This window comes from Lontra canadensis, unplaced genomic scaffold (assembly GCF_010015895.1).
Source record: "Lontra canadensis isolate GAN:19392208 unplaced genomic scaffold, GSC_riverotter_1.0 scaffold3, whole genome shotgun sequence".
In the NCBI taxonomy this organism is placed as follows: Eukaryota; Metazoa; Chordata; class Mammalia; order Carnivora; family Mustelidae; genus Lontra; species Lontra canadensis.
The window spans coordinates 23,520,000-23,546,877 of NW_022630997.1; the positions used below are offsets into that span (position 1 = coordinate 23,520,000).

General features: G+C 54.0%; 2 protein-coding genes across 2 annotated transcripts; both read right to left on the reverse strand.

Annotated features, from left to right (window-relative positions):
• Positions 1–10,360: 10,360 nt before the first annotated feature.
• On the reverse strand, positions 10,361–13,970 carry LOC116854435 (cytochrome P450 26A1). The gene is made up of 7 exons (XM_032836292.1): positions 13,662–13,970; positions 13,263–13,487; positions 12,753–13,043; positions 12,500–12,658; positions 11,848–11,982; positions 11,124–11,276; positions 10,361–10,832 (listed from the first exon to the last, which is right to left on the reverse strand). Exons 1-7 carry the CDS (start codon positions 13,848–13,850, stop codon positions 10,491–10,493), a joined length of 1,494 nt encoding a protein of 497 aa, XP_032692183.1. The 5' UTR covers positions 13,851–13,970; the 3' UTR covers positions 10,361–10,490.
• A 4,554-nt stretch (positions 13,971–18,524) lies between these two features.
• LOC116879329 (cytochrome P450 26C1) lies at positions 18,525–26,675 on the reverse strand. Its single transcript, XM_032877507.1, has 6 exons — positions 26,458–26,675; positions 25,685–25,909; positions 24,918–25,193; positions 23,392–23,547; positions 20,959–21,288; positions 18,525–18,962 (listed from the first exon to the last, which is right to left on the reverse strand). Exons 1-6 carry the CDS (start codon positions 26,659–26,661, stop codon positions 18,585–18,587), a joined length of 1,569 nt encoding a protein of 522 aa, XP_032733398.1. The 5' UTR covers positions 26,662–26,675; the 3' UTR covers positions 18,525–18,584.
• Between the last annotated feature and the right edge of the window lie 203 nt (positions 26,676–26,878).

Consider the following 26,878-nt stretch of genomic DNA (forward strand, 5'->3'; position numbering starts at 1 on the left):
CTGGTACCAGCCTGCAGACTCCCCCACTTGGTGTCCTGTGGGTCTCCCCTCCGCAAACCCAACTACCCCTTCCCCAAACCAGTGCCTGCTCTTGGTCCCCCCACCCCTCTCAGGGACCTCACCTATGCCCAGTCGCCATAGCCATCAAGCAGGGGCTCCTCCTACTCACCAGTCTGTCTCCCCACCAGGTGTCTCTGGCCTCCGTCCCCTCCTTGACACACCCAAGTGTGCCCTCGATTCCTCTCATATGAACTCTTCCAGTAACCTCCCAACCAGTTCCTCAGCTGGGGAACTTGGAACCAGTCACTTTACCTCCTGGAGTTTCAGTCAGTCTCTCCTCAAATTTGTTGTAATGACACTCACAGCAAAGGCTGGGGGGAGAACCCATGCGGTCCCAGGTACAAATATAAATCACTTAGCACCAAGCTCAGCATGTGCCAAACAAACGTTCATCCATCTCTCCTTCCCCCACCTCTCCAGCCCTGTTCTCCAGCCTGTGGTTTACCCTCTAGAGACAAATCTGATCTCTAGAGTCCTGTTGGCCAAACACACCCTGCAATTTTCTGCTTCCAATCATCCAGCTGCAGAAGTATTGAGTGTCTTTTTTTTTTCCATCTTAAACCCAGTTGATATTGTATAAAATTATCTGGTTATTTTGATTTATCTAAAATATTCAGATCAGGAGGATACCTGAATTTTTTTAAAAAAATTATGCTTTTTTAAAGCTTGTCTCAGGAAGTTTTTATAAAACCAAATAGAAAGAACTCATTCCCGTCAGGCATTACCCTTCCTTCCCACCCTGCTTTTGGAAGGATTTGCAATTCAAATTGAGGATAAACTGTATTTTCACTTAGAAAAACACATTCCCTCTAGCAAGAAAGTTCTCTTTTGAAGAAATCCGCCACCAAAGAGCCATATCTTAATATGTGCTATAATTTAATAAGAAAATGCTGTTGATCATTTCTCTTTCTTGTTCTTTCCCGTGATCTCTGTAATGATGGACATTTAGAACTACACAATCTCTCTCTGTCTCACACACACACACACACCTACACACACCTACACACACCTACCTTTGTCTTTTCAGATTTCTTCCCAACAAATCCCCATAAATGACAGAGCTCAGATTTAACTTAACTTAATTGAGCTGACATCAGCTTAGGGCCAGATCCTCAATGTCAAAATGAAACAGAAAATTGAATAAAACCCATGCTTTAGCTGAATTATCCTGACAATTGCCCAAATTTCTATATCCCTTATGAAAACTACTTTGGGATCAATAGAGAAGAAAAAGCACACTGGTGTGTTCAGTAAAGGGGACAGATGGCTCTGGAGTGTTGAGTGTAGGGCTAGGGAGCCAGACCTGCTGGGCTGGAACCCTGGCTCTGCCTCTTACCAGCAGAGGGGCTGTGGTTGTGCTGATATCTCTGAGTTTCAGTTTTCTCATCCAGGGGTGAGGATTTACTCAATTAACTCATGTAGAGCAGTTAGGATAAGGCCTGACACATGCTAAGGGCTCAGTGACAACAGGAATAATTTTTATTCCAGATAAAATCAGTGTGGTTCCAAGTATTAGGAAGCCAGAGGCAATATAATGTAAACACCAGAGACTTTCACTCAGACAGCCTCGGTTCAAATCCTGACTTCATTCGCCCCCAGCTGTGTGACTCGGGGGGCAAGCTACAGCCATTCTGTGCTTCAGTGATACCATCTGTAAAAAAGGCATTAAAAATTGTAACTTTATCAAAAACAAACAAACAAACAAACAAAAAACAAAATAAAAAAATTGTACCCGTATCATGGAAATGTGAGAATGAAGTGAGACAATGGGAAATACTTAGCACATATAGTAAACGCTCAATAAATTTTGTCTGTTATTTTTCCTTGCATTGTACAAAAATAAAGTCAATTACCTCACTGTACACCTTCTATTTAAGTGGCATCCCCAAACAAGGCTGGCAAGGCCCTTAGACCAAAGGAGGTCAGACTTGTTCTCTCCGCAATTGGTAGCCAGTGCGTAGGCGACCTGAACTCAGCCAATCAGACCCTCCCAGATGGCAACTCCGACACTGTTTCTTAAATCAGAGAGAGAGGGATGCATGGACTCGGGCAGGGCAGCGTCTCTGGTTTTTCTGTCCTAAAATGCATACTTACAAAATCGACACATGCTCTTTACAGCCAGAAGAAGCATCCATAAACATATGAAGAAAATATGATTAAGGGGCGCCTGGGTGGCTCAGTGCGTTGTCTCTGCCTTCGGCTCAGGTCATGATCTCAGGGTCCTGGATCAAGGCCCGCATCAGGCTCTCTGCTCAGCGGGCGCCTGCTTCCCTTCTTCTCTCTCTGCCTGCCTCTCTGTATACTTGTGATCTCTGTCAAATAAATAAAATTTTTTAAGTGTGATTAATGTCTTTGCAAAACACCCCCTTCCATTCTCCTTACCGATTCGCTAAGTTGCTGGGCAGCCAGTTCTCCTCCACATGTCACAGGCATCCCTCAAGGTCAGTGCATGTCTACTGTACTCACTCTGTTGTGGCTCCAGACTCTTCCATAACATAAGTACCCCACTATTTTTTCAAACACTCCTCTTTGGACGGGAACCTTTTGGATCTCCATGGCATGGCCCATCCTCATTGACCCAGCAAGACCCATTTCAGGAGTCAGCCCCACAGAAGTAAAGCACTGGCTTGCACAGGAGGCTACACGTACAAAGCGAAGCTTAGTGCACGCTGCTTGCAGTCTCAGAACCTGGAAATAACCTAAATGCCCAGCCATCTCCCCTGATCCATGTGTTTTTTTGCATTTGGTTTGGGGAGGGGAGAACATTCAACTGTGAAAAGTGTTTAATGAAAACCACTAGTCAAACCCAGGTGAGAATTGGGAATTTTAGATTCCTTCCAACAGTGAAATGTGAGACGCTTTTCATTTTCGTAGGTTAGGGGAGGAAGGAAGAAAAAAGCAAGATGTGTATGTCAAGGTCAGATTACTATAGCACAAATGGGTGATTGTTAGGTCTGTATTACCCGCATGGACAGCAAATCTGAGTCCTCAGAGAACCCAAGTTCAGGTTTTGCTTCTACCCAGAGAGTCTCAAACTACATGACGCATCAGATTCATGTGGAACTCTTGGCAAACTGAGGGTTGAGTCAGCAGGTCTGAGGGGAGGCCTGAATTGTGTGTCTCTCACAAGTGACAGGGTGACATGGGTGCTGCTGGCAGGGGGACCACACCTTGAGTTGTACAGATCTGATTCACATCTGCTATCTGAACTGAATTCCCCTGATTGGTCAAATAATGAGGTTGATTAAGGTGGCCATCCATGTGAGTTTTCCCAGGACTATTACAGTTGTTGCTCTGGAAGTCCCGAGTCCTAGGCAAACCAGGACCATTGGATTAGATTGGAGTCAGTCACCACAAAGCTGAAAAGTAACCTAAGTGAATGAAGTGGGCTGGTTGGAGACTTTGGCAAACAGAAGACCTTATATGCCCACTCTCTCAAGATTTACCCAAGGTTCCCCTCCTCTATCATTAAATGGCCAAGATGACCTCTTAGAAATTCTGAAAACCTTTGTCGTGAATTTTTTTCTGGTGGTAGCTATAAGTGTCCATAGGTGACGGGTCACAATGAAAATATTGGAAATCAGTGGCTGTCCGGGAACAAGATGAAAATGGTTTAAAGAGAAGGCAGAAGAAGAGTCTACCTGTCCATTCAAAAACTGAGTGTGGTAGCCAGCCCGCCATGTCACCCCCCAGGTTGTCACATCTTTATGCGGCTCTCTCCTACACTGGATAGGGCTAACCTGTATAATCAGTATAATATTGAGATGACAACTATACTGCAAAATATTTTTTTTTAAATAGGACATCATGGAGGGACGCCTGGGTGGCTCAGTTGGTTAAGCAGCTGCCTTCGGCTCAGGTCATGATCCCAGCGTCCTGGGATCGAGTCCCGCATCGGGCTCCTTGCTTGGCAGGGAGCCTGCTTCTCCCTCTGCCTCTGCCTGCCATTCTGTCTGCCTGTGCTTGCTCTCTCTCCCTCTCTCTCTCTGACAAATAAATAAAATCTTAAAAAAAATAAATAAATAAAAATTAAAAAAAATAAAAAAAAATAGGACATCATGGAAATTATGGGTTTTGACTTCTGAGGACAGGTCATAGAGGCTTCTTACTGCTTTTTTTGATCACTTGCTCTGGGAGAAGCTAGCCGCCATGTTGTGAAGATACCCAAGCAGTCCTGTGGAGATTCCTATGGCAAGGTATTGAGGCTTCCTGCCAACAGCCACGTGAGGGAGCCATTTTGGAAGCAGATCCTCCAGCTTTAATCAAGCCTTCAGAGGATATAGACCCAGCCAACGTTTTAACTGCAATCTCATGAGAGCCTCTGAGATGGAACCATGCGGCAAAGCCACTCTCTATCAAGAACTCTGAAAATTCCCCAAGGTCCAAAGACACAAGAATTTGCAAAATGGCAGCTGGCAGGGCCACCAACAAGTTTTATTCTGCCTGCATATTTTTTTAAAACGTGAATTAGTTACCAAATCTAAAAACCAGGTTATTCCCATTGCAAATCTGAATTTCCAGCACCCTCTGAAAAATTAGAAGCACTTTTACTCCTGCAGGTTGAGGGCAGGCCAGGACCCAGTAGCACCTGCCCCTTTCACTAGGGGATCGAGGGACTTCTCTGCCCTGCATCAGCACACCGTCTGCCTCCAGCTGTCTCTCTCCCCAGCTGGGGCCCATTTGTGAACATTACCTGCTGTTCCTCGAAGTCTGTGATCCTTGACTTAGAGAGCAGAAACCTTTTCACTGGTGATTCTCAAAGTGTGGTCCAGAGACCAGCAGCAGCACCTGGGAACTTGCTAGAAATGCAAATTTGGGGGTCAATCCAGATATTCTGGGGTGAAGCCCAATGATCTGTATTTCAACAAACCCTTCAGGGGACTCTGAGGCGTGGGGAAGAGCCACTGTCACTCACAAATACAGTTTCTTGCTTTGGGCCCACTTCATTAGTTTTCTAGGGCTTCCGTTAAGAAGTGCTACAAACTTGGTGGCTTAGAAGAGCAGAAATGTATTGTCTCACAGTTGCAGGGGTTAAAAGTCTACAATCAAAGTGTCGGCTCCCTCTGACACCTGGAGGGGAATCTGTCATTGCCTCTTGCAGGCTTCTGGTGCTTGGCCGGCCAGCTTTGGCATTGCTTGGACCGTTGACACATGGCCCGACTCCTCCATCTCTACAGGCCCTTCTCCATGCGAGTCCTCCCATCGTCTTCCCTGAGGGTGTGCCTGCCTCTGTATCCAAATTTCCCCCTTTAATAAGGATTCCAGTCCTACTGGATTAGGGCCCACCCTGAGACCTCACATGAAGTCGCTCGTCTCTGTAAAGACCTTGTGTCCCACTAAGGTCCGGTTCGGACGCACCTACTCAGGGTTAGGACTCCACATCTGAGCGGAGGGCGGGGGAATATGATTTCACCACAACAGAAGCCATGTTCCGCCGTGCCGTGGAAAAGACTCAAAATGCCTGAGGATCTGGCCGCACCAAAGGCAGACCGTGCCCCCGATGCCGTGCCCCAGAAAAGCCAGCGGCCCGAACCTTCTCGGGCTCCATGTCAGATCCTCAGTGGTCCCTCCATGCCAGGTTCTCCGGGCGCGTCTGAGGGCCCAGATGCCTTCGGAGACCCGATGAGGAGCAAGAACCCGGAAGCACTTTGATCTCCAAGAATCGGCTCACCTGTCCTTTTCCCCTGGTGCATGCGTAAATAAACAACACAATTTTTTAAATTGACAGTTAATCACACAATGTACTGAACCCTGGCCCGCCATTCCTAATTCTCTGTTGTGACTTTAAATTCCTCTGAGCCTGTAATTTCTCAGGTGTACACCGAGGGGCTTGCATGACCCGGGGCGTAATCTCCCTTCCAGCTCTAAAAGACCGTGACTAATTGACATTAAAAGAACTTTCCGTTGCAGAATACCCAATCCCCTCCCCTCTCATTAAATAAGCCACTGTTACATGGGACAGTATGTCCGTGTTCAATGAATTAGTTCATATGCTCTGTCAAGTGTCTCATATAAGCCACGCACCTTGTCCTCTTCTTCCAACGTATATGAGTTAAGTGAACCCGTTGGTGACTTCAGATAAAAGTCTTGAGGCACCCGTGATCAAAAGCGAGTGAGCAGATTTCCCACCCCTCCATGGACACGGAGGGGCTTGGCAGCGGCGACACCGCCACGGGGCTCGGCCTCTGCACGGCGGGACGTGGTGCAGAGACTTGCAACAGGAGCCCTCTCCCCCAGAAAACCCACCGCATAATCCAGGGCTAAGTTTCCACCCTGTCCCAGGTTTCTAACTCAAGCTCAGTCTACTTCAAAAGAAGGAAAGCTTGTTTGGCCTAATACCCATGAAGCCTCGGTTTCAGGAATGTGACATGCTGTTAAACCACAGCCGTGTAAGCTTGCGGCCTTTGAGATTTTTCAAGGATGAAAGTTTCACTTTTCAAAGAAAAAAACATGGCACCGCAAAGCTGGAGAGATGTAGCTGACCGGTGCTGACTGGCCCTGAGAAGCTGTCTCCCAAAGAACACCTACTGTGTGTGGGCGTGTTCTTGGGGAGGCCCGGGAGGCCCAGGAGAGGGGGTTCAGTTTACAACGAGGAGACACAGTTGCTACTACCTTGGACTAGCTCTCAGGAGGCCGAGGGCGAGGACAGCTGGGCAGAGGCCGGGAGGAGCACGTGGCATTGGGGAGGCTGGGGAGCACTAAGGAGAGTGGCAGGCGCTAGGTCAGGTGGATGGTCAGCATGGCACAGCGGGAAGAAGCCCCAGGCTGGAAGCTCTTGGTCACAGGGCGGGAGAGAGCGTCCCCAGCAATCAAATCAACACCGGGGACTCAGTGTCTCTGTGAGGTCACATGTCAGGCCCCCTGTGCCCCCACCTTCCTATCTGGCTCCGTGGTTTGCCAGAATGATCAGTGAGAGCTGCCCAGTGCCACTGGAAGATGATGCGGGGCTGTCCCGGCTCCCTAGATTGGAGTTAATCTGCATTTCCAAGCCAAGTGTGGATCTGGGGGACCGAATTAATGCATACCAAATCTCAGAGAATCACAACTCTTCAATTTTGTAAAGGAACTTGGGGGTCATTGAACCTAACTTCTCTCCCTCTACACCCGAATCCTGATGCTGGGTTAGTTTTCCAGTTTCTGTTTGGATGCCTCCATGGACAGGGAGCTTGCTTGCCCAGGAGGTAACCTGTGTCATCACAGAAGGGCTCTAGTTGCCTCAAAATGTTTTCCTTATATGGTGCTAACTTCTTCCTTCTAACTCACCCTCCTGAGTGCATGCTCCGTCCTTTGAAACAGGTCTGAACCTGTATTTTCTGCAACACCCCTTGAACTATTTGAAGGCGGGGCCACCAAAACCTCTCTAAACATCCCTCATTCCTTGCATGGTACTTCTGTGGGATGGCTCCCAGACCTTTGAAACACGTGCTCCCCCCACCCCCACTTTCCAAAACCAAGAGCCATTTTCCAGAGATACTGAGAGCAATGTAGGTCGGATTGTGGGCTGTCTGTGGGCAATGCTGGAAACCTGAGCCAGCTGGCCTCAAAGGCCACAGATGGTGGCCACTTCAGGAACTACATGATGATCCAGATCCACACAGCCCAGGGTGACTCTTCCAGGGGACCCAGGCAGCACTGGCTAGGCCTGAGGCTGAGTACTTGCAAGCCGGAGAAATCTGTAGCCTCTCACTGTTTTGGGGTAAAAGCAGACCCTGGGCTGGAGTCCGTGGATGCTGGACTTCATGGACACTGGTGGGGAAACCACTGGGCCCTGAGCTTGGCATAGAAGGGAGAAGCCCGCCCCCTTGTGGACCTCTGGGGGGTGGCAAGGTGTGCAAAGCACCCTGAAACCTCACAGATGAGAAGGGGTCTGGCAGAGTAGCTGCTTCCTGTCCCTGCCCCCATTTTACCAGCTGCTTCTGGCAGCCTGCAAGAAGGGTGATCTGGACTGTCATGGGGCAGGGGAGTGGTAGCAGGGGACACAACGGGAAGTTAGGAGGTGGAGACCCCTGGGTCTAGTCGTCAGGCCACAGAAAGTTGGGAGATAAATCAGACAGGTGTTGAAAAAAGAAAGGAAAAAAGGGGGAGAGGGAGGCTGCAGGAGGCCATTCCTGGTTCTGCCACTCCCTGGGTGGCCCCCAGCAAGCCACAGTCCCTTACTGGGCCTCCCAGGGCTGAACTGGGTTAAGGTTGCATCCCTCTGAAGACTGACACATTAAGAGACCCAGCTGGAGGCTTTCAGCGGCCAGGACAGACAATAGTCTGTCACCACATCCAGCGAGGACAAGAGAGGATGGCAGGTGGCCAGGGCAAGGGCACATGAGGAACAGGAGGCAGGGGGCACCAACTTCACCAGTGTGGCAGGCCCACCAAAGCCCCGCAGGGCGCAGGGCCCTTCCAGCATGCGGCAGAAAGCCCCAAGGAGTCATTCCTCACAGGGAGTCTCCCCTCCTTCTGTACCTTGGGCCAGCGTTACCTCTAGAACCGTGACCTTCCTGAAATGTTTCTCCACTGGGTGATGCCTGGACACTAACCCAGAGGTGTCTGTGTCGTAAAATGTGCCTGCCCCGGCTAGACATGACCCAGGCCTAGTGAGTGTGCAACGCGGCAGCCTGCAAACACACGTCTTCGACCTCACACTCAAACACTTCCAAACTGCCTTTACTCAGCACCATGCCTACTATCAGAGATTGGGTTTTGACCATCTTTGTGAGGTAAATTCGGCATGACCCTGTAACCGATGAGCACAGCTGGGTGAAAAGTAACCTGGGAAACTCAAGCCAGAAGCACTTTCCTCAAAGCTCTCCAGATAAAAAATGGAGATGGATTTAAGAAATTTAATTCTATGCTAAAATGGTTCCAATTCTTTTCTGCAGATGCTCGCAGAGACACGCGGTTAGGGAGTCACCGAAGACATTATTTTAAAATGCTTAACTGTCCTCTGGCAAAATGAAAGATATTGAAACCCTTATAAAATGGCCTTTTTAAAAATTACCTGAAGTAATGTCCTCAGGCTAGCGTGCTCCTAGCTGGAAGCATTTGGGGCAAACGTTAGGAGGGGAGGGGTTGTCTTGCACACCAAGGTGCCCTAAAGCTTTGGCTGAAACTAAGTAAGCCTGTAATTTTTCATTAAAAAATAAAAGCATTATTAGGTTATTATAAGACATTTTAAGTTATTATGTAAACACCCTTTAAAAATTAGAGGATTCCAGGAATAAGTACAATCTAAGTTCCCCCTAAAAAATAAAGTCAGGTACAACATGTAACTCTAATTGTAGACAGAACCCTTTGCAAACACCTATTTAGACCACCCAGTTTTCTGCAGTATTGCCAAATTCTAAAATTGTAATGAAAATTTTAAAGTCCAAAACCTACAAGCCATCAGAGGTTCAGTAAGCAGATTGTGCCATTTCCAAACTGAAAATGTGCTTGCCTAAGCAAGTCACTGGGGCTAACCTTTCTGGATGGGGAGTCTGGCCTTCAGTTGAGAACATGGCTATGCCAGGGTCAGAAATGTGACCAAACTGCGCTTTCGCCGAGGTTAGCCAAGGTTCACAGGGTCATGCCTGGGCCATTTTATCAGTCATGTCAGGCTCACACCCTATTGCCTGGCATAGATAAAAACTTTATCTGTCAGCTTGCTAAATCGACTCCTCCTGCCTTATTTTCAATAAAGAAAACCTGGACTAGCTCATCTAAATCAGAGGCTGGCCTCTTCCAGTACTGTTTTTCACAGGCGACTGCGGGTCTCATTTCGGTCAGTACCTGTCCGTGATCAGAGTGACCGGCTTTCTCTTACCTGACTCCTTCAGGAAAACAGTGCTGGCAGAATGCAACAACATAGATTTATTATGGTTATTAAACATAATAAGTTTATGGCTGAAGGTGTTAGAGTATGATAGTTCTCAAAGTATTACCTTTGCAAATCCATCTTTCCCTAATGCAAATCGAACAACCAAAAAAAAAAATCTAAGATTAACTTCCATAGGTATTTCTAAATAGGGTATCTAAACCATAGAAACCTTTACAAACTTACCTTTGCACTAACTCACACACACATACATTATATTTTCTAATGACGTTGAAGAGAAATAACAGCTAAAGTTTCTTCCTCACGAGAAAATAGATATGCACAGATAACAAAGCCATGCACGCGGACACATCCATATCTGTCTGGTTAAATATACAAATATAAAACCAGGGAGCTTCCCCCCCACAGGAATCTTAAATGCCAGACAAGCACCTTCAGATTTTTCTTTATTTGGAAACTATCCAAGTTCATTATTTTAATATTTAAAGATTGTGGTACTGTAGTATAGACACATAAATATTATAATATACATTTAGAAATTAAATATAATAGAATCAACATGACACTGTGTAAAACCTCATGTACGCTTCAAACAGGTCTTTGTTCCAGGCCCTTGCGCCCCTCAGATCTCCCCCTGGAAACGGGTGAACTTCGCAGGGAGACCATCCACGGGGTATACGGTGGGACTGGTTTTCATTGTAGGAGGTCCATTTAGAAGCTGCCATTCACAATGCCTGGCCAGCTCCACTGTAAATATTTTGAGCAGAATTTTTGCAAACTCCTTTCCTACACAGCTCCTCAGCCCTCCTCCAAATGGAATGAAGCTGAACCTGGACGCGTCCTCCGGGTGAGGCAGCAGGAATCGGTCAGGATTAAATTCATCCTTGTTGGTGAAGATGTCTGCCACGTCGTGAGTATCACAGATACTGTAGATAACATTCCAGCCCTTGGGAATCTGGTAACCCTGCAAAAGATTAGAAAGCCCCCAGGGCTGACAAACCCCAATCCAACTTTCAACAACAACAAAAAGCCATCGCTGATAACCAGAGGAGTTATGAGTTGCAGAAAAGGGGGTGTGAGGAGAGAGACAGGACAGACCTTCAGACTACCGAAACACGTGTCCACATGGGCCAGGGTAATGCTATCAAAAGGGTAAGCAATGTAAGCCAATGCACAGGGAAACGAAGGGGAAGTTTAAAACCACAACACAAGGAGTTGGGAGTGGGGGGCAGTGGGAAGAGAACTTTGAACTTACATTTAATTCAAAAGTCTTAAGAGCAACCCGAAACCCTCCTGGAACTGGGGGATTCAGTCGAAGGGTCTCTTTAATAACACACCCGATGTATTTAAGCTGTTCCAAAATTTCCATGTCCAACTTGTTGTCTTGATTGCTCTTGCAAAGTAAACCCTATCAAAACAGTCATACAGAGGTGAACGGTTATTTTGTGCTCCAATAAAATCAGCCCAGCAGACGTAAACAGGGCTTAAGTGGCGGCTAGACCCAAAGGGCCCCAGGATGGGAGAGGGTGAGGGTGAAACTATGAGCGGCTAATGACCATTTGCCTCCACCCCTGGCCCAAATCCACTATTTACAATTCCAAGAGAATGCTGCTCCCCACTTAGAACTACCTAGCTTCCCCACCCCACCCCACCCCCATCACCACCACCACCACCACCACTATCACCGCCACCTAGAAGTCCCATCCATGCCCTTGAACACACAAATTCAAGATAGATTCTACCTGAACATCTCCCACGTACTGCAGAAAGTGAGAAGGGGTAGGAATACAAGAATTAAGCCCTGCCGGAGTGGGATTACAGCTCAAAGTTCCTTCCTTTTTATTCACAAAGCTAATTCTCTTTCCAAATTGGCCCACCCACCCCCTGGGCCCTACACTTTCAAAATACTCAGAGAAGGCAGCACACTTACATATTGGCAAATTGGCTAGGGAGCAGCTGAATTTCTTAATTCCCCCTACCTTACTCTTGAGCTCCTCTCGAACTTTCTGGAGAACATGGGGGTAGAGCCCAAGGTAAGTAATCAGAGACGTGGCTGCACTAGCTGTGGTTTCATGTCCCCCAAAGAGGAGTTCAGTTGAAGATTGCTTTAGTGCCTAAGAATGAATAAGACAAACGTTTTTCTTTTTACAAGTCTGCATGCAATTTTACACAGCAATTACTCAGAACCGAACTGAAGGTTCTGGAAAGAAGATGAGAAGGGCTAAAAGTTCGCTGACAGAAAGCCAAGGAAAGCTACAATTTTTTTTTTTTTTTTAACAAAATGCATAGTCTCTTTAGTTCAGCTGGAGCAGGAAAACCAGTAAAATCTCACTACACCGGGAATTCTTGAATGAAAGCCTTGGTTGTATTAAAATCGGGCCAACATTCTTTATTTACATTTTGCAAATTCCAGCTTTCCCTGTAAAACCTGGTAGGGCTATGGGACGCTCCCTGTTCCGCAGCAGCCTCTCCCACAGCTCTGTGGACCGGGTGTCTCAACCTTCCGGGTCCCATCCCGGGTGTCTGGGAGGTCTGCCCACTCCGGAGTCCGGACGTGCGCTTTGGGGTAGCCGCGCTTGGAAAGCCCGGGGACCGAATTCCGCAGCTCCTCTTCCTGAAGTCGCCACTCACCTGCATGTCCAGCCTCTCCCCCCTCTCCCACGAGTGCTCAATCAACAGCTGCAGCGCATCTTTGCAGCCGCCGCCCGCGCCGGCCGTCCGCAGCCCGCAGATCTTGGCGCGAATGTTCTCCTCTATGCGTGCGTGGATGAGGTTTCGCGCCTTCATGCCCTGAGCGCGGAGAGCGGCGGCCGTGAGCGGACCCCGGGTCCCCGCGCCCCCGCGCCCCCGAGCCTCCAGCTCCTCACCCCGCACGCTCCCTCACCCGGTACAGCCCGCTGAAGGGCACGTCGATGGGCAGCGAGAAGAGATTGCGGGTCATTTCCTCGAAGGCCTCCACCAGCTGCTGCTCCGCGTCGCCGCCGCTAGCCAGCCGGGGCTCACAGCCCAGCAGGATGCGCATGGCGATGCGGAACATGAGGCGCTTCACCTGGGGGTAGACCAGGAGGCCGCGCTCGCCGCCGCCCAGCCACTGTTCCAGGCAAGTGCCCACTTCCTCGGCGATCACCGGCACGTAGCACTGGAGCGCCTCGCGGCTGAAGGCCCGCATAATCACCTGAGCTCCGAGGAGGGCAAGTGTTAAAAGCGCCCCCGTGGCCTTCCGGGATCCCCTTCTAGCCACCCTCACCCCCGCCAGACACAAGGCACTTCCCGACTAAAGTGGCCTTGAGCGGGTCACCTCACGCAGCTAGCGCTCTCCCGGCACCTAGATCCTCTAACCCCTCCACCGGACGGGGTCCCCCTTCCAGGCCAGGCAGCGCCACCCCGCCCTCACCTTCTTGCGCTGCTTGTGCGAGGAGTCGTGCAGGTTGGAGAGGCAGCCGGAGCCCAGGATGGTGCGCACCGACGCGGGCCAGTGCACCGACACCAACCGGTGCTCCCCGAGCAGGATGCGCCGCACGTTGTCGGCGCCCATCACCCGCACCGTGGGCCGTCCGAACAGATGCGTCTTGTAGATGAAGCCGTATTTCCTGCGCTTCATCTGCAGGAACTTCCTTCGCTGGGAGAGGAGAGAGGCGGGCGTGAGGGGGCGCCGGGGAGCGCCGCGCCTCGGGCTAGCCCGGGTCCTGGAAGGAGTCACCTCTCTCTCGGGGGACGCCTACTCCGGCGGCAGGGACGCCCGGAGCCGAGTCGGGCTCCTGAGAATCGTCCCGTCCCGCCCAAGCTCCCTTACCTGCAGCACCATCTGCAGTGTCTCCCCGAAGAAGGGGAAGCCCATAGTTCCGGGGGGCAAAGGGAGGGCGCAGCTGCGGTCGCGGCTGCTCACGCAGTACAGGTCCCAGAGCTTGATCGCGGCCAGGAAGAGCAGCAGCGGTAGCACGAAGGTGCAGAGCGCACTGGCCAGCAGCGCCGGGAGCCCCATAGCGCGCCGCGGCCTCCCGCGCCACCTGCCGCCGCCGCCAGCGCTCCGAACCGCGCCGCGCGCCCGCTTTATAGGCGGCCCAGGTTACTGCCCGCGTTAGCTTGGTCAGACAAATTAGTTCACCCGAAGTTCATCTTTAATTGCGGATTGGGCCCCTGGCTCCTCCCCCCGCGAGGCGCTGCCCAAAATCTTTAACCGTTTGTTCCGCGCCGAGGCAGAGGCGGCACGGTGGCGGCTTCCCCCGGAGCGCGCCTCCTGGGGTGCGGGGCTAGGGTCAGCCTGCCTCCCCCTTACAAGGTGTGCGGAGCTCCGAGGCGGCGGCAGAGGCCGACCCGGGCTCCGGGGAGCGGGAACTCCAAGCCCTGGGCTTCCTGGCGGTCTCTTTGGAACCCCCACCCCGCCCCCGCCTTGTCCCACAGGCGTTCCCAGCCCAGAGCTGCCTTCAATGGCTTTCCATTTTCCGGCGCCTCACGGGCTCCTTTCCACCTGCTGGGGAAGCAAAGGGAAGTGCGTTCAGGAACCGACTAGCTGCCAAGTCTCACACTGGGGAAACTGAGGTCCAGAACGCCGAGCAAAACTCAAACCTCCCAGCTCTCCCAAAGATCCCGCAGAAGAGCCCAGGGCCACGACCTAAGCCAGAGCAGGCGGTGGGGGGAGTCAGATCTGATCCACGGATGATCCTGGATTCCAGTTCCCAAACCCCTCAAGGAGGCCAGCGCTCATGAAGTCCTAGAAAGTCCGCCTTAAAGGTACAAGAGAGCCTCCAAGTCCCTCAGGACTCCAGGTGCAACCCTGCACAAGTCTGAGCCCCAACTCTGACCCCCCCAGTGGGAGACCGAGGGACAATTCATCCGCCTCCAGACAGCCAGAGCTCTGCGAACCGGCCACAGTCGGCCTGATTCCGAGGGCCCTGGGACTCCCAGCCCCAGCTAGGCAGAGGGGAGGAGGATCCTTAGACCTGGGCAGTTAAGGTGAGGCGATAGAGGAAGGAAAGCCTGGGAGTCTGCACTCGGGGGCCGGCTCCATCTCCAATTGCGTGACCTTGAGCAAGTCACCACACATCCTTGCTCCTGTTTCCTTCTCCTTAATACGGAGGCGGTAATTCCCCATCTGTCTACACCCCGGGGCAGTTGTGAGTTTTGGAAAGGGGCACCTGGCTGCAAATACTTTTCCCGGCTCCGCGCACGCTGGAATGATTACTTCATCCAGATGACCTGGACTCGGGGCCCACGAGCCTTCCTCCGCTCTCCCAGCTCCCACCGACCGAAGCCACCCAGGTGAGCGGGGTGCTCGACCCTCCACCCAGGCCTCTGCCGGCCCCTAATGGGAGCGTTGAGGGAATCTCTACTGGGAAGCACGTCCGCCGGCCTTCGCCCAGCTGCAGTCGGCTGCTGTGCTACTGCAGCCAGTGTGGGGAGCTCGGACACCGCGGGAAGGACACGTGCGCACCCCACATCCCACCTGGCCGGCCCACACTCATCCTTGGTTGGAGCGCGGAAAGCACAAGCGGAGCGGAAAGCGAAACAGAATGCAGTACGTTTGTTCAAAACTAAACTCCGGCTCTTTCAGGAGCACGCCGCACGCCTTGGAAGGTTTCCCTTGTAAATGGAAAACTCTTTGATCCGAAGAGCTGTTAAATATGTGGCCCTCCCGCGGCCGTCCCCAAAGCCGGCGGGATTGGAAAATGTCCGTAGCGTAGTCGGGACCGCGCAGTCCCCGCAACGCTCCAAGCCGGAGTCGCCACAGAGCTTGTTTGGGACTCGGAGTTTCAGAAACTCTAGGGAAGGGCCTCTCCCACTGTCATTTCTTCTCACGTTTTGGCGACTGCGAACGGTGCCAGCCAACTTCTGGGCACCGGCGGGAAGGAGGCAAGACGCGCTAGAATTCTCAGAAATCCTACTCCCGCCCCTTTCTAGACCGCGCTGGGGCTGGTGAGCAAAACCCCCGAGCGGGGGCGTGACCTGGGGCCCATTCCCAATCCTCTGGCCTGACCTGCCTGTGACCCCTGCAGGCCGGACCGTGACATCCGAGTGAACTCTGCAGGGCCACCTCGCCAAGTTCAGCGCGCGCCGGGTCACAAGATGAGTGGGGCCTGCGTGCTGCAAATTGCCGGGGGAGGGGGAGAGTTTTAATAAATCTGCCCTTCGAGACCCGCGGGGGCGTCCAGCGGGGGCGTCCGGCAGGAAGGGATTAAATGTGAGCGTGAAGATCATTAAAGAACATCTTGAATGGAGGAAGGGGTCAATAAATTATCAGCCCGATAAGAACTTTGATTAGAAAACTTGCAAGCTCTCTTGGGTGATGGTGGGCGGGGAGGAGGACTGGTTCATTGGAAAACAAAGTATTTCCAAGATGTTTACAAAACAGCCTCCCCATTGCTAAGGGTTGGGGGGTGGAGGGGGGTGTGTGTTTGTTTTGTTTTTGCTGGAGGGGAGAATGAGGACCCAGAGGTAGATGGGAGTCAGGTGAGCTCCCACAGCTGAAGCTCCCCTCCTCCACCTTTCCCCCTCCAACCCCTTCCTCCTCCTGAGCACTCATTCAGGTCTGGAGGTGCAGGGTTTCCTACCTGGTGTTTTCTCTGCTGGGGGAGCACCTTCCCCAGGTCACCGCTGGCTGGTTCCTTCCCAAGCTGAATGTCACCTCCTCACAGAAGGAGGTTTCCCACCCTAGAGAGTTTGGCCCCCAGGTCCTATATCTTACAGACCTGTTTTACTCTCTTGAGAGCACTTAGCCCCATCCGGCATTCTGGAGCTCTTTGTTTGCTAGTTTATTGTCTACCGCCCTCATAAGCATATGCAGTCCAGGAGGGCAAACACCAGAATGCTCCTTCCTCAGAGAATCTGGAGCTACTAAAACAGGAGTCCCAGTGTTCCCTGAAATTACTGAAAAGGACATTATCAATGGGAAATTGGAGCTGCCCCTACAGGAGCTTATAGTTAGTACAGATCCCGGAACAGGTAAACCAAGTCTCTGGGAACCACCTACACCATGGGGGCTTCTGCAAACCTCCTCCCACAATGCTCTTCTCTTCCCCCAATCAGAATCAGCCCCAAGCCCTGGTCCTCCGGTCCCCTCTCCCTCGGTGGGAGCTTCTCAGCCAGGGCGTGGTCTCTGCAGCCTCAGGAGCGCCCTGAGGGCAGGCCTCAATTCTGCCACTTTTGCTGGCTCCAGTGCCTGCCGAGCCCATGGCCCAGCGCCGGGTCTGTGGTCAGCAGTGGGTGATGAATTGCCCTGGATGGGGGTTATGGCCGTGTCAGCCGAGCTCGGAAGGGCCCGCTGAGCTCTTGAGCTACCGACCCTGCCTGCGCCTGCTGCTTCCCCCCTTCCTTCTGGCCCCGGGGATCCACCTTAAGCATAAGGTCAGGAGGGCACCAGCTTCCTTCTGGTTCACTAAAGGGTCAGCTCGGGGGGCCTGGGCGGCAACTTCCCCGGCTCACCCATCATGTCCAGCTGCCCTGGACTGTCTGAAGATGGGTGGCAAGTTGCACTGGGCTGTTGGAAAGGGTGACACCGGAGGCTCTTGGCTTTGATTTAAACACTGGTGGAAACCTCTGTGTTGGAGTCTTTAAGCCAACCTGGGGATGACTGTGAAAGGACAAAGGACTGGGCCGTACCTAGTGGCCACAGGCCCAAAGGCTGGAGCAGGGAGTAAGTGATGAGGTGGAGGAGAGCCCTGGCCAGGGAGTCCAGGAGCCCACTGGTAGCTCCTCAAGGAGCTGCCTGTTTCTCCTCTGCAAAAGAGGAGGTGGAAGTAGTAAACCGGAAGGTCCCTGCAGCCACCTATTATAGGGATAATTCTCAGCCCAGCTCTTGGGCTATCTCAGGAGGAAATCTCTGGCATACTCTTGGGAGGGGAGGCTTTCCTGCGTATCCTCCAACTCCTACCCCACACCTTCCCACCAGGGAGCACCTGCCCAGCTAAGCCCTAGTCACCCCACAAAACCACTGCCCAGAAACTTTCTTCTTAGCCTTCCTGTTTTGGGTAGAAATATCCCATCCCTCTCTGATGACGTCTCAGCCTCCCAGGAAAATACTTCAACCTTAGAAAAGAATCTCTCTGTGCCTATTCTCCCCTGTATATATGGGAAGATTAAGCGCGTTCCTGAAGTTGGAATTTTTAAGAAGTCGCCAGCACAATCAGTGATGTTGAGCCATTTTACAGCCCTGGAAGCTCCCACAGTTCTGAGTTTCCGTCGAGACAGCCGGGCAGGGTGGCCTCGGCACACCAAGCCCAGGTGGGCTGCCTGGGGGCCTTCTACCGGGCGCTTTTTCGGTGTGTCTTACTATGGCCCCAAAACCAGGCCGGAGATGCGGTTCCACCCAAGGGTTCCAGGTCCAGCCGCGTTCGCTGGGTCTCTGGCACGGTCCAGTCCTGCCCTAGCAATGCTCCCCACCACCTCAAGATCCAGGCGACCTCCCGGCCCTGGCGCCGGAAGCGAGGGCCCGCGTCACCTAGGGAAGATCTGTTCCCTTCGTCCCTGCTTGGAGATCCTGGGAAAGGGAGGCTAGGCTCACGACCTTCCCTTCCTCGGGGCACGGAAGGCAGCTTCCCGTCGACTTCCCGCGGCTCGGGCTCGCGTTCCTCCTCCCTCGAAGTCTGGCGTAGAGCTGCATTCGGTGACCGTATGTTGAACGAGTGAGCGAGCGCCCGAGGCGGCACTAGGAAACCGCAGATGGGCGGCGCTCACAGCGCGCGGGGGCCGGGGGCCAAGTCCTGTCCCGAAGCCCAGGGGGTCAGAGGCGTAGCCCATCTCGCGCTGCCGAAGGCGCGAGCGGATGGAAAAAGAGCCGCAGCCCGTCGGCCGGGTGCACGATGGGCACGGTCTGCATGGCGGGGAAGGCAGGTGTGGCCAGCTCCCAGCGCGCCGTGCGCACCAGCTCCACCGCCAGCAGCTGGAGCATCGCCTGTGCCAGCTCCTGGCCGAGACAGCTGCGCGCTCCGCCGCCGAACGGGATGTAATGGAAGCGGCCCGAGGCGCCCCGCGCATCCTCGCCCGCCGCGCCGAAGCGCTCGGGATCGAAGCCCTCAGGCGGGCTGCGGTACACCGTGGCCGTCTCGTGCGTGTCCCGGATGCTATACATCACACTCCAGCCCTTGGGGATCTGGTAGCCCTGCGGGGAAGTGAGGAGACCCGCCTGACTACGAGGCGCTTGGAATCGGGTCCTGAACCCAGCCTCCACCCCGGGGGTCTGCAGGAGCGCACGCCTAACCCGCAAGCTTGGAGAACGCTCTGCGTTCCAATTTCAGCTCCCTCTCTGGTGAGCTGTGTGACCTAAGGCTGGGTACTCAAGCTCTCCGACCCTCCGTTTCTTAATTGACTAAAATAAGAACAAAAATGCCAGGGTTTGCCTTGAGAATAGAATACCGGTCTGGCATATATTAATGATCGCTAAATGTGATCTATTGCTGTTTATGTTTCAGTGTTTTGTTTTTGTCTTTTTTCTCTTCTGACATTAGATCAAGAGACCTAAGTTCTAGTTTTGCACCTACCCTCCACCGGGGCGGGAACAACAGGAAAGACAGATACCCTCATTCCTCTGTGGTCAGTCAATTATAAAGCTCTTCTTTGCACTGAACTGAAAACTGACTCTCTAACCCCCCCCCATCCATTAGTTGTACAATAATATTTACGTCTGGTAGCCACACTTCAAGAAGATGCACATGGGAGTTAAACACAGGCACCCTTAAAATGTTGAAAGTCAGCTTTTAGGTTTCCTTTACTCATCTTCAGGTTTTTCAACTATTTTACTTTTTTTTTTTAACTATTCTTTTTGATGTGTCTTCCAACTCCCCCCCCCCCCATTTTGCTTCCCTAGCCTGAGCAAGGAGCACGTGCTCGCTTGCTTTCTCTCACCTCTCTAGGCTCAGTTTCCCCATCTGTAAACTGGAAGATGGCTCCCCTTCTGTCCCCACCCCCACGCCCCATCGGCCTGTGTTCTCCTTCCTGTTTCCCTTAGACTGTAGAACGAAGTCCGAATTCCTAGATGCAGCATCCCAGACACTTCTAAACATGTCACTAATCCACCCACCTTTGTCTGGATGGTCCCCTCTCCGCGGTGTCCGGTCCCCATCCTAACCCTTCACTGCTGCATGTCAAATGTCAGCCCCTAAAATGTTTTGGTGTTATTCAGCACTAACCACCACTATCTTCGTCACACCAGTTTGGGATGAAGCTATTGGTCCTGGCCTCCTTTCTTCCCATCACCAACTCCTCCAGGGCAGAATCCCAGCTGCTGTGGTGCCATGGACCACTGGTAGGCAACGCACCACAGATTTCTTCACTGTTTAAAGTTAAGGCTCAGGGAAGGAGGGGCCGATCTCTGCCCGCAATGACAGTCATTCAGGCAAACACTCTCAGTTTGGCTAACGAGGGCTACACTCTCTCGCTGTCTCACAGCCCTGGCATCACTTGACTGACGTGTCAGAGCCGGAAGGGACCAAGACCTACTTCCTTCCAGAGAGTAAACTGAGACCCGAAGTGTAGAGGGTGCTGCCCAAGGTCTTACAGAGATGGAACCAGGCCGAGCTAACAATGACCGGTTCCTTGAGCTTGTAAGGAAGTACGGGAGTGGGGTGCGCGGCACAGTAGGGGGAGGGCTCTCCGTGTTCCCCACCTGCACTCACTGGCTAAGGGGTGGGAGTGCTGCACGGAGGAAAGTATGTTTTTATTCTAAAACTCAGTTCTGGGGCGCCTGGGTGGCTCAGTCTGTTAAGTGCCTGCCTTCTGCTCAGGTTATGATCCCGGAGTCCCCGGGACTGAGTCCCACGTCAGGCTGCCTGTTCAGCGGGGAGTCTGCTTTTCCTTCGGCCCCTCCCTCCGCTCGGGCTCTCTCTCCCTCCCGCAATCGAGTAAATAAAATCTTTAAAAAAATAAAAATTCTCAGTGAATTGACTGACACTCGCCGCTGCCGAAAGCCTGTTCCTAGCCTCGTCTCGCCAGGCGCCAGGCTTTGCGCCCCTCCACGGTGCACCGGAGGAACGGGACCGAGCTCGGCCCATTTCAAGGCGGAAAGCGGAGGCTCAGAGGGGAAGGGGCGACCGCGCGGAGCTAATCCGCCGGGCCCCGCCCGCCCCGCGGTAGGTGGCAGGGAGGGCGCGCGCACTTACGTCGAGCTCGAAGGTGCGCAGCGCGGTGCGGTAGCCCCCGGACACCGGCGGCAGGAGGCGCAGCACCTCCTTGACCACGCAGTCGATGTAGCGCAGACGCCCCAGCGCCGCGAGGCTGAGATCCGGCTCGCAGCCGCAGTCGGGCCGGGGCCCCGCGCCGCCCCCCGCGGTCCCCGCCGCGCAGCCGCACGCGCGCCCCAGTCCCTGCGCCGCCAGCTCCTGCCGGATCTTAGCGACGGCCGCCGGGTGCTGCAGGAGCAGCAGGACGAGGGACGTGCTGGCACTGGCCGTGGTGAGGAAGGCGGCGAAGAGGAGCTCCACAGCTGTCTCCTGCAAGACAGCCGGGGCGGCGCTGAGTCTGCGGCCCCAGCTGCAAGGCCTCAAGGCCCGGTGGCTGGGCAGCAAAGGGCCCAAATTTAGCGTTGCGCCGAAGCCAGAGCGGCGGCTCCGTGCGCGGGCCCGGGGTTGATCGAATCCCAAGTCTGCCCCTTGAGAAAGCCCCATACGGCAGCGACCATTGAAAGGGCTCCCAGAGACAGCGCTCGGACCTGACCGTGTGTGCTGTTCTTAGTGTGTTCACTCCTTCGATTCTCACCCCAGCCCCGAGAGGCACACTTACTGCCCTCGTTTTACAAGAGTGGAGACTAGGATTCCAAGGGGCGCTCCAGGTAGTCCTAGCAGTCGGGCTCGGGAGTTCGGTGCTTTTAACCACCTGGTGGTGCTGCCCGCAACCCCTGCCGGGCGTCCTGACTGGAACTGGGATGAGGGTGGGAGGACGGCGAAGGCACCTGCCGCGGTCGCGCCAGCCTCCAAGCAAAGGCGGCATCATGGCTTCCCCCTCCCCCCCGCCGTCCCGTTAGGTCCAGTGAGAGATTAACCCTCCTCCCAGTCTGCACTGACCAAGTAAGCCAGAGGAGGGGCCTGGTGGCTTCATGCTCCAAGCCCCAGCCTTCACCCTCACTGCCTCCCTCTGCCCTCCCAGCTCTCGGCGGCACCCACAGTGTGTTTATTCATTGATCTGTCTGATCCTAGGATGAATGTGTACTCCTCCCCTCCCACACCTCAAGGACGGGGCTGTGTTTTGCTCAGGGCTATATCCTCAGTCCCAGCATACAGCCTGACACCAGCCAGACATACCATAATGTCTCTAGAATGAATGACCTGGCCCAAGTCTAACTGCCTGCCCTGGACCACTTGGGAGCGCCAACGTCCTTCCTGGCTAGGCCTCCTCTGCCTGGCCCGCCCCTGAGGCCCAGACTAGACCAGAAGATTACTGACCTGGAGGGTGTTGTCATCCCCTCCCCAGCCCTGTCAAGCGCTCCCCTTCACAGCAGGGAACTGTTCCTATCCAGCAGCTCTCCCAGGACTCATGAACCCAATGCTCATCTGCTTCTAACCTCCCGATTCTTCCAGATCTCATAACCACCCAGCTGTCAGGATAAAGACTATTAGCCCCATACTCAAAGAAGAAACTAAAGCTGAGCCCCACCCTTCATGACTCTTGGAAAGTGGGACATTGGGGCCCAGAAAAAGGCTAGGAGTTCCTTTTGGAAGGGCTGAATTGTTTCCATTTCTAACCTTCCTCTACACCCGCAGCCTCTCCACTCCTTTTTGGGTTCTTCAGCAGGTCCTGGAGGCCATTCCAAAGCTTCTCTCCTTAGTTCCAATGCCTCTGCTCCACACATAAATGGGGAGGGCTCTAATTCTCAGGGGAGACCTCACAGTGGCAAAACAGAAGTTAGGGGCGCCTGGGTAGCTCAGTGGGTTAAGCCTCTGCCTTCAGCTCAGGTCATGGGATCAAGCCCCGCATCGGGCTCTCTGCTCAAGAGGGAGCCTGCTTCCCGCTCTATCTCTGCCTGCGGCTCTGCCTACTTGTAATCTATCTCTCTCTCTCCCTCTCCCTCTCTCTCTGTTAATAAATAAATAAATAAATAAATAAATAAAATTTAAAAAATAAAGACAGAAGTTAAAAGTGCCAGGTGACAAGGTGGCTCATGGAAGGAGATGGTCAATTTGGGGAAGAAGAGGGAGATTCAAGGAGGATGTGGAGCTTGACCCTGAGCCCTTAGGGTTTGCAGGGAAGAGTAGAAAGGGCCTTATAGGCAGGTGAGACAGCAGAGGCAAAGGCATGGAGTGATAGAGAAGGGGATGGGGAAAGCTGAGCTGTTTGTGGCCAGAACCTGTATGCAAGGGCCTGTGATATATTCCTTTCACACTTTTACAGAGAGGAATGGTGACTGGCCCAAGGCCACAGAGCAGGTAAGTATGGCTGAGCCGTGACTGGAACCCACATCTCCACTTTCCCCTCCCCCTAAGGAGTGCCTGTGGCTTCAAGTGGGACCAAACAGGACCCTGCTGGGGAAGGATGCAGCACGTGTGTGGAGACTGCTAGGAATGCAAAAGGAAGAAAAATAGAACCTTCCCACCACCTACCTTCAGTTCCTGCACTGAGAGCTCCTGGCCCAGCTCCCTAGTGCTGTGGATGATCATGTCAAGGGCATCACCCGGCTCTGCAGCCTTGTCTTCACGAAGCTTCTCTGCAATAGCCTCCTCCAGGTACCGATGCAGCTGATCTCGTGCCCGGATTCCCTGATGCGTGGGGAGAGAAGGGAGGTGGGGCAGGAAGGCTAAGAGGGCCCAGCCTATACACCTACCCCCTAGATCTTCCTGGGGCTATTCTGGCTCTGCTGAGATCCAGGGGTCAAGCTTCTCAACTTAGCTCCACGTCTGGCACATAGTAGGGTCTCAGTGAATGATCAAGAACTTACCCACTATCTCTACACATAATTCTCTCTTGATGATCACATTCCACCTTTGAGGCAAGGCAAGCCATTACTGTCATCCTGAGAGGAGGATGCCTGAGCTCAGAGGGGTCAAGCAATTGCCCAGTGTCACACAGCTCTCAGTGCCCAGGCCCTGCAGAGAGCCTAGTCAGGTGGTCAGTCCATTGACCTTTCCCTGCACTAGACTCAGCCAGGAGCAGTGGGCACCAGTGTAGAGAAGAAGGCACACTTTGATGTATCCAAAAAAGCTCTGGCTTAGAGACCACTCCTGGATGTTCTAAGCATTAGCCTCTGTAAGCCAGTAGGCAAGAGGGCAGAAGTTCAGGGAGCAAGCATAGCAAAATCATCTGAATATTTGGGTTTTGAGATCATAGGAAATCAGATTCAAATCCTGCCTCTGTCCCTACTACCTGTGTGATCTTGGGTAAGTCACTAAACATCTCTGAGCTTCAGTTTCTTCACCAAAAGAAGGAGACCACTTTGCAGGCTGAGAGGATTAACTCGGGAAATGTATTCAAAGGAATCAGCCTAAGGTATGTCCCTTCGTACACAGCTATAATTTTTATTCAGGTGAGGAAAACCAAGGCATCCAAACAGTGAGAAGCCCCAGCTCATGGACAAAGAAAAGTCATATGTAACCTCCTAGTTGCCCTCTGGGCCTGGCCCCGTGCTCTGAAGTCTGAAGAAGCAGCGATTCTCTGTTCTGGAAACTAGTGGGCCTGGAGCCACAGACGGGGACCTGGCCCCCACTCCTCTCCAACCCAGGCTAGGCCGGAGGAATGTCTGCGGCGTTTGTGGTCCCATCGGTTCCGCTGCCATCCGGGCTTCCAAGAGGCGCTGGAGGCCAGGCGAAGGGGCACCGCTCTAGTGTTGGAGCTGGGCTGATCGGCTGGGCGGCGGTCACCAAGACCCCGAAGTCGGGAAGCCAGCTACTGGTGGGTCTGGAGCGCATCCGGGGAGGCGCGGCCCACAGAGGATCTGCGCGCCTCCCGCCCCGGTCACACAGCGAGTGAAGACAGAAGTCAGCCCCGACGCCCACTGCCACACCACGCCACCTCCCCACCCTGGGCCATGCCTCGGTCCCCCCTAGAGGTGACGCGTGGGGGCGCGCCGAGGGAGCCTGGTCTTCACGCTGGGGCTCCCCAAGAGGAAGGTCTGAGGCCAGAGCGGCAGTACCTTGCGCAGGCCACTGAAGGGAACGTCCAGGGGCAGCGAGAAGAGGTTCTCTACGAACTGCTCGAAGGTCCGGGCCAGCTCCGCGCACTGTGCCTCGTCCAGCCGTAGCCCCAGGAGGATGCGCGCAGCCATGCGAAAGGTGAGTGCTTTGGTAGCCTGGTAGACAGCAATCGGCCGGCGGGCCGCGCACCAGGAACGCACCTCGCGCCGCAGCGCCCCTTGCAGGCGGGGAACGAAGCGCTGCAGGGCCCCGCGGCTAAAAACCCGTGCCAGGACCTGTGGGGAGCCCGCGGGGTCAGCACTGGCCGCGGTCCGTCTGGCTTCCTCGGCTCGGCGATTCCAGAGGAGCCAGAAGGCCAATTTCTGTCCCTTTCTCCTCAGCGGCCCTACACGTATTGGCTTTTGCTTTCGCCATTCCCGCTAGATCTCTGATGTATACAGTCCCTCCCATCCATCCAGGCTCCAGATGCCACCTCCTCCAGGAAGTCGTACCCGGTCCCTCTCCAGGTGTGGCTTCCCACCATTCCGGTATCAGAATCACACACAGGACATCGGAGATGAAAGATCCCTTAAGTCCCAATGCTGGGGGGCTTATAACCAAAGCTGGAAAACGTAAAGGACTGGCCCCAAACCACCTCTGTTTAAGCCAGGGGTCCCTGCCAGCTTCAAAGTGTGCCCCTAAAACCTAGCCCCAGCCTGGACCACAACAGGACCCCAGGGACCGCACGTCTGACTTCCCAACGGCCGCTTCTTCGGTTTCAGCTCACCTTGCGCCGCTGCCGGTGCGGCTCACCAAAGGCTCCAAGCAGCGTGTGCGAGCCCAGGAGGATGTGCGCGCTCTGCGGCCACTGGCTGCGCACAAGGCGGTGCTCGCCCAGCAGGATCCGGCGCACGTTCTCCGCGCCGCTCACGCGGATCACCGGCCGGCCCAGCAGGTGCGTCTTGAACACCGTCCCGTAGCGCTCCCGGCGGGAGCTGTGGAAGCGGGAGCCCTGCGAGCGAGACGGAGCGAGGCTGGAGCCGCTGGGCCTCGGCTGGGGGCCTGGCCCAGGTCTCCCAAAGGCCCCTTGCTAACAACTCCCTGTTCCGGGTGGGCGCGTTCCTATACAAAACCGAGGTTCCCAGGGGCCTTGCGACGACTGCCCTATGGAAATATAGATGCTCCTGTTCCCAACGGTGAGATGAGGAGACAGGCTCAGCAAGGGGACGTGAGCGCCCAAGGCCTCACGGCTGAGAAGTGCCCCTGATTCCTGACTGTGTGCTTGCAGGGTTTCAGGCGAACCTTCTCCGAACCCTTCTATTCATCCTGGTGTTGGGTCCGGTCGTGTGTATGCTGCGCTGGGGAGAACTCCGGCGACATACAATCCCTTCAGGGGAGCAGCTGAGCAACAGCGAGGGCTGTGTATATTCTCTGGGCCCCTCGGCGACAGGATGAGGCCGACTAGGAACCCAGGGAACACTGGGGGAGGAGGGTCCCGTGGGAGTCAGGGAAGAAGGGGCCGTGTTGGGGTACGAGCACGACGGGGTGCGAGCGACTCACCTGAACTAACCAGTGCAGCGTTTCGCCGAAGAAGGGCCAGCCCATGGAGCCCTTGGGCAGGGGCAGGGCGGAGGCCCGGTCCCGGCTCAGCGTCCAGCGGAGCGTCCAGAGGTGCTGGGCCAGGCTGAGCAGCAGGCCGGCGCCCAGGAGAGCGGTGCCCGCCGCCCCCAGCACCGACAGACAGCTCAGCCCCCAGGGGAACATGGCGAGCCTGCGGAGGTCTGGCGGCTCGGAGCGCGCAGGGCTCACCTGTTCGGTCTGGAAAGGGCCTGGGACTGGCGGGCCCAAACAGATTTATAAATCTCGGAAAAGGACGTGGCTCTAGAAGCAGACTGGGAGAAGGCGGCTGCGACCACACGCCCCGAGGGAACGGTGCCTTCCTCTAGTCCGACGGCTTCTGGACCCAAATGCCAGTCCTTCG

What these genes read in the sequence shown, in the direction of transcription:
- LOC116854435 (XM_032836292.1), bottom strand. Translation starts at nt 13,850, where the DNA reads ATGGGGCTCCCGGCGCTGCTGGCCAGTGCGCTCTGCACCTTCGTGCTA. An exon ending in CACTGCAGATGGTGCTGCAG is followed by an intron (nt 13,488 to 13,661) that starts GTAAGGGAGCTT and finishes CTCCTCTCCCAG; the next exon opens with CGAAGGAAGTTCCTGCAGAT. An exon ending in GAGAGGAGCTCAAGAGTAAG is followed by an intron (nt 11,277 to 11,847) that starts GTAGGGGGAATT and finishes CTGTTTTGATAG; the next exon opens with GGTTTACTTTGCAAGAGCAA.
- LOC116879329 (XM_032877507.1), bottom strand. Translation starts at nt 26,661, where the DNA reads ATGTTCCCCTGGGGGCTGAGCTGTCTGTCGGTGCTGGGGGCGGCGGGC. An exon ending in CGCACCGGCAGCGGCGCAAG is followed by an intron (nt 25,194 to 25,684) that starts GTGAGCTGAAAC and finishes GGCTCCCCACAG; the next exon opens with GTCCTGGCACGGGTTTTTAG. An exon ending in TCTCAGTGCAGGAACTGAAG is followed by an intron (nt 21,289 to 23,391) that starts GTAGGTGGTGGG and finishes GCTGTCTTGCAG; the next exon opens with GAGACAGCTGTGGAGCTCCT.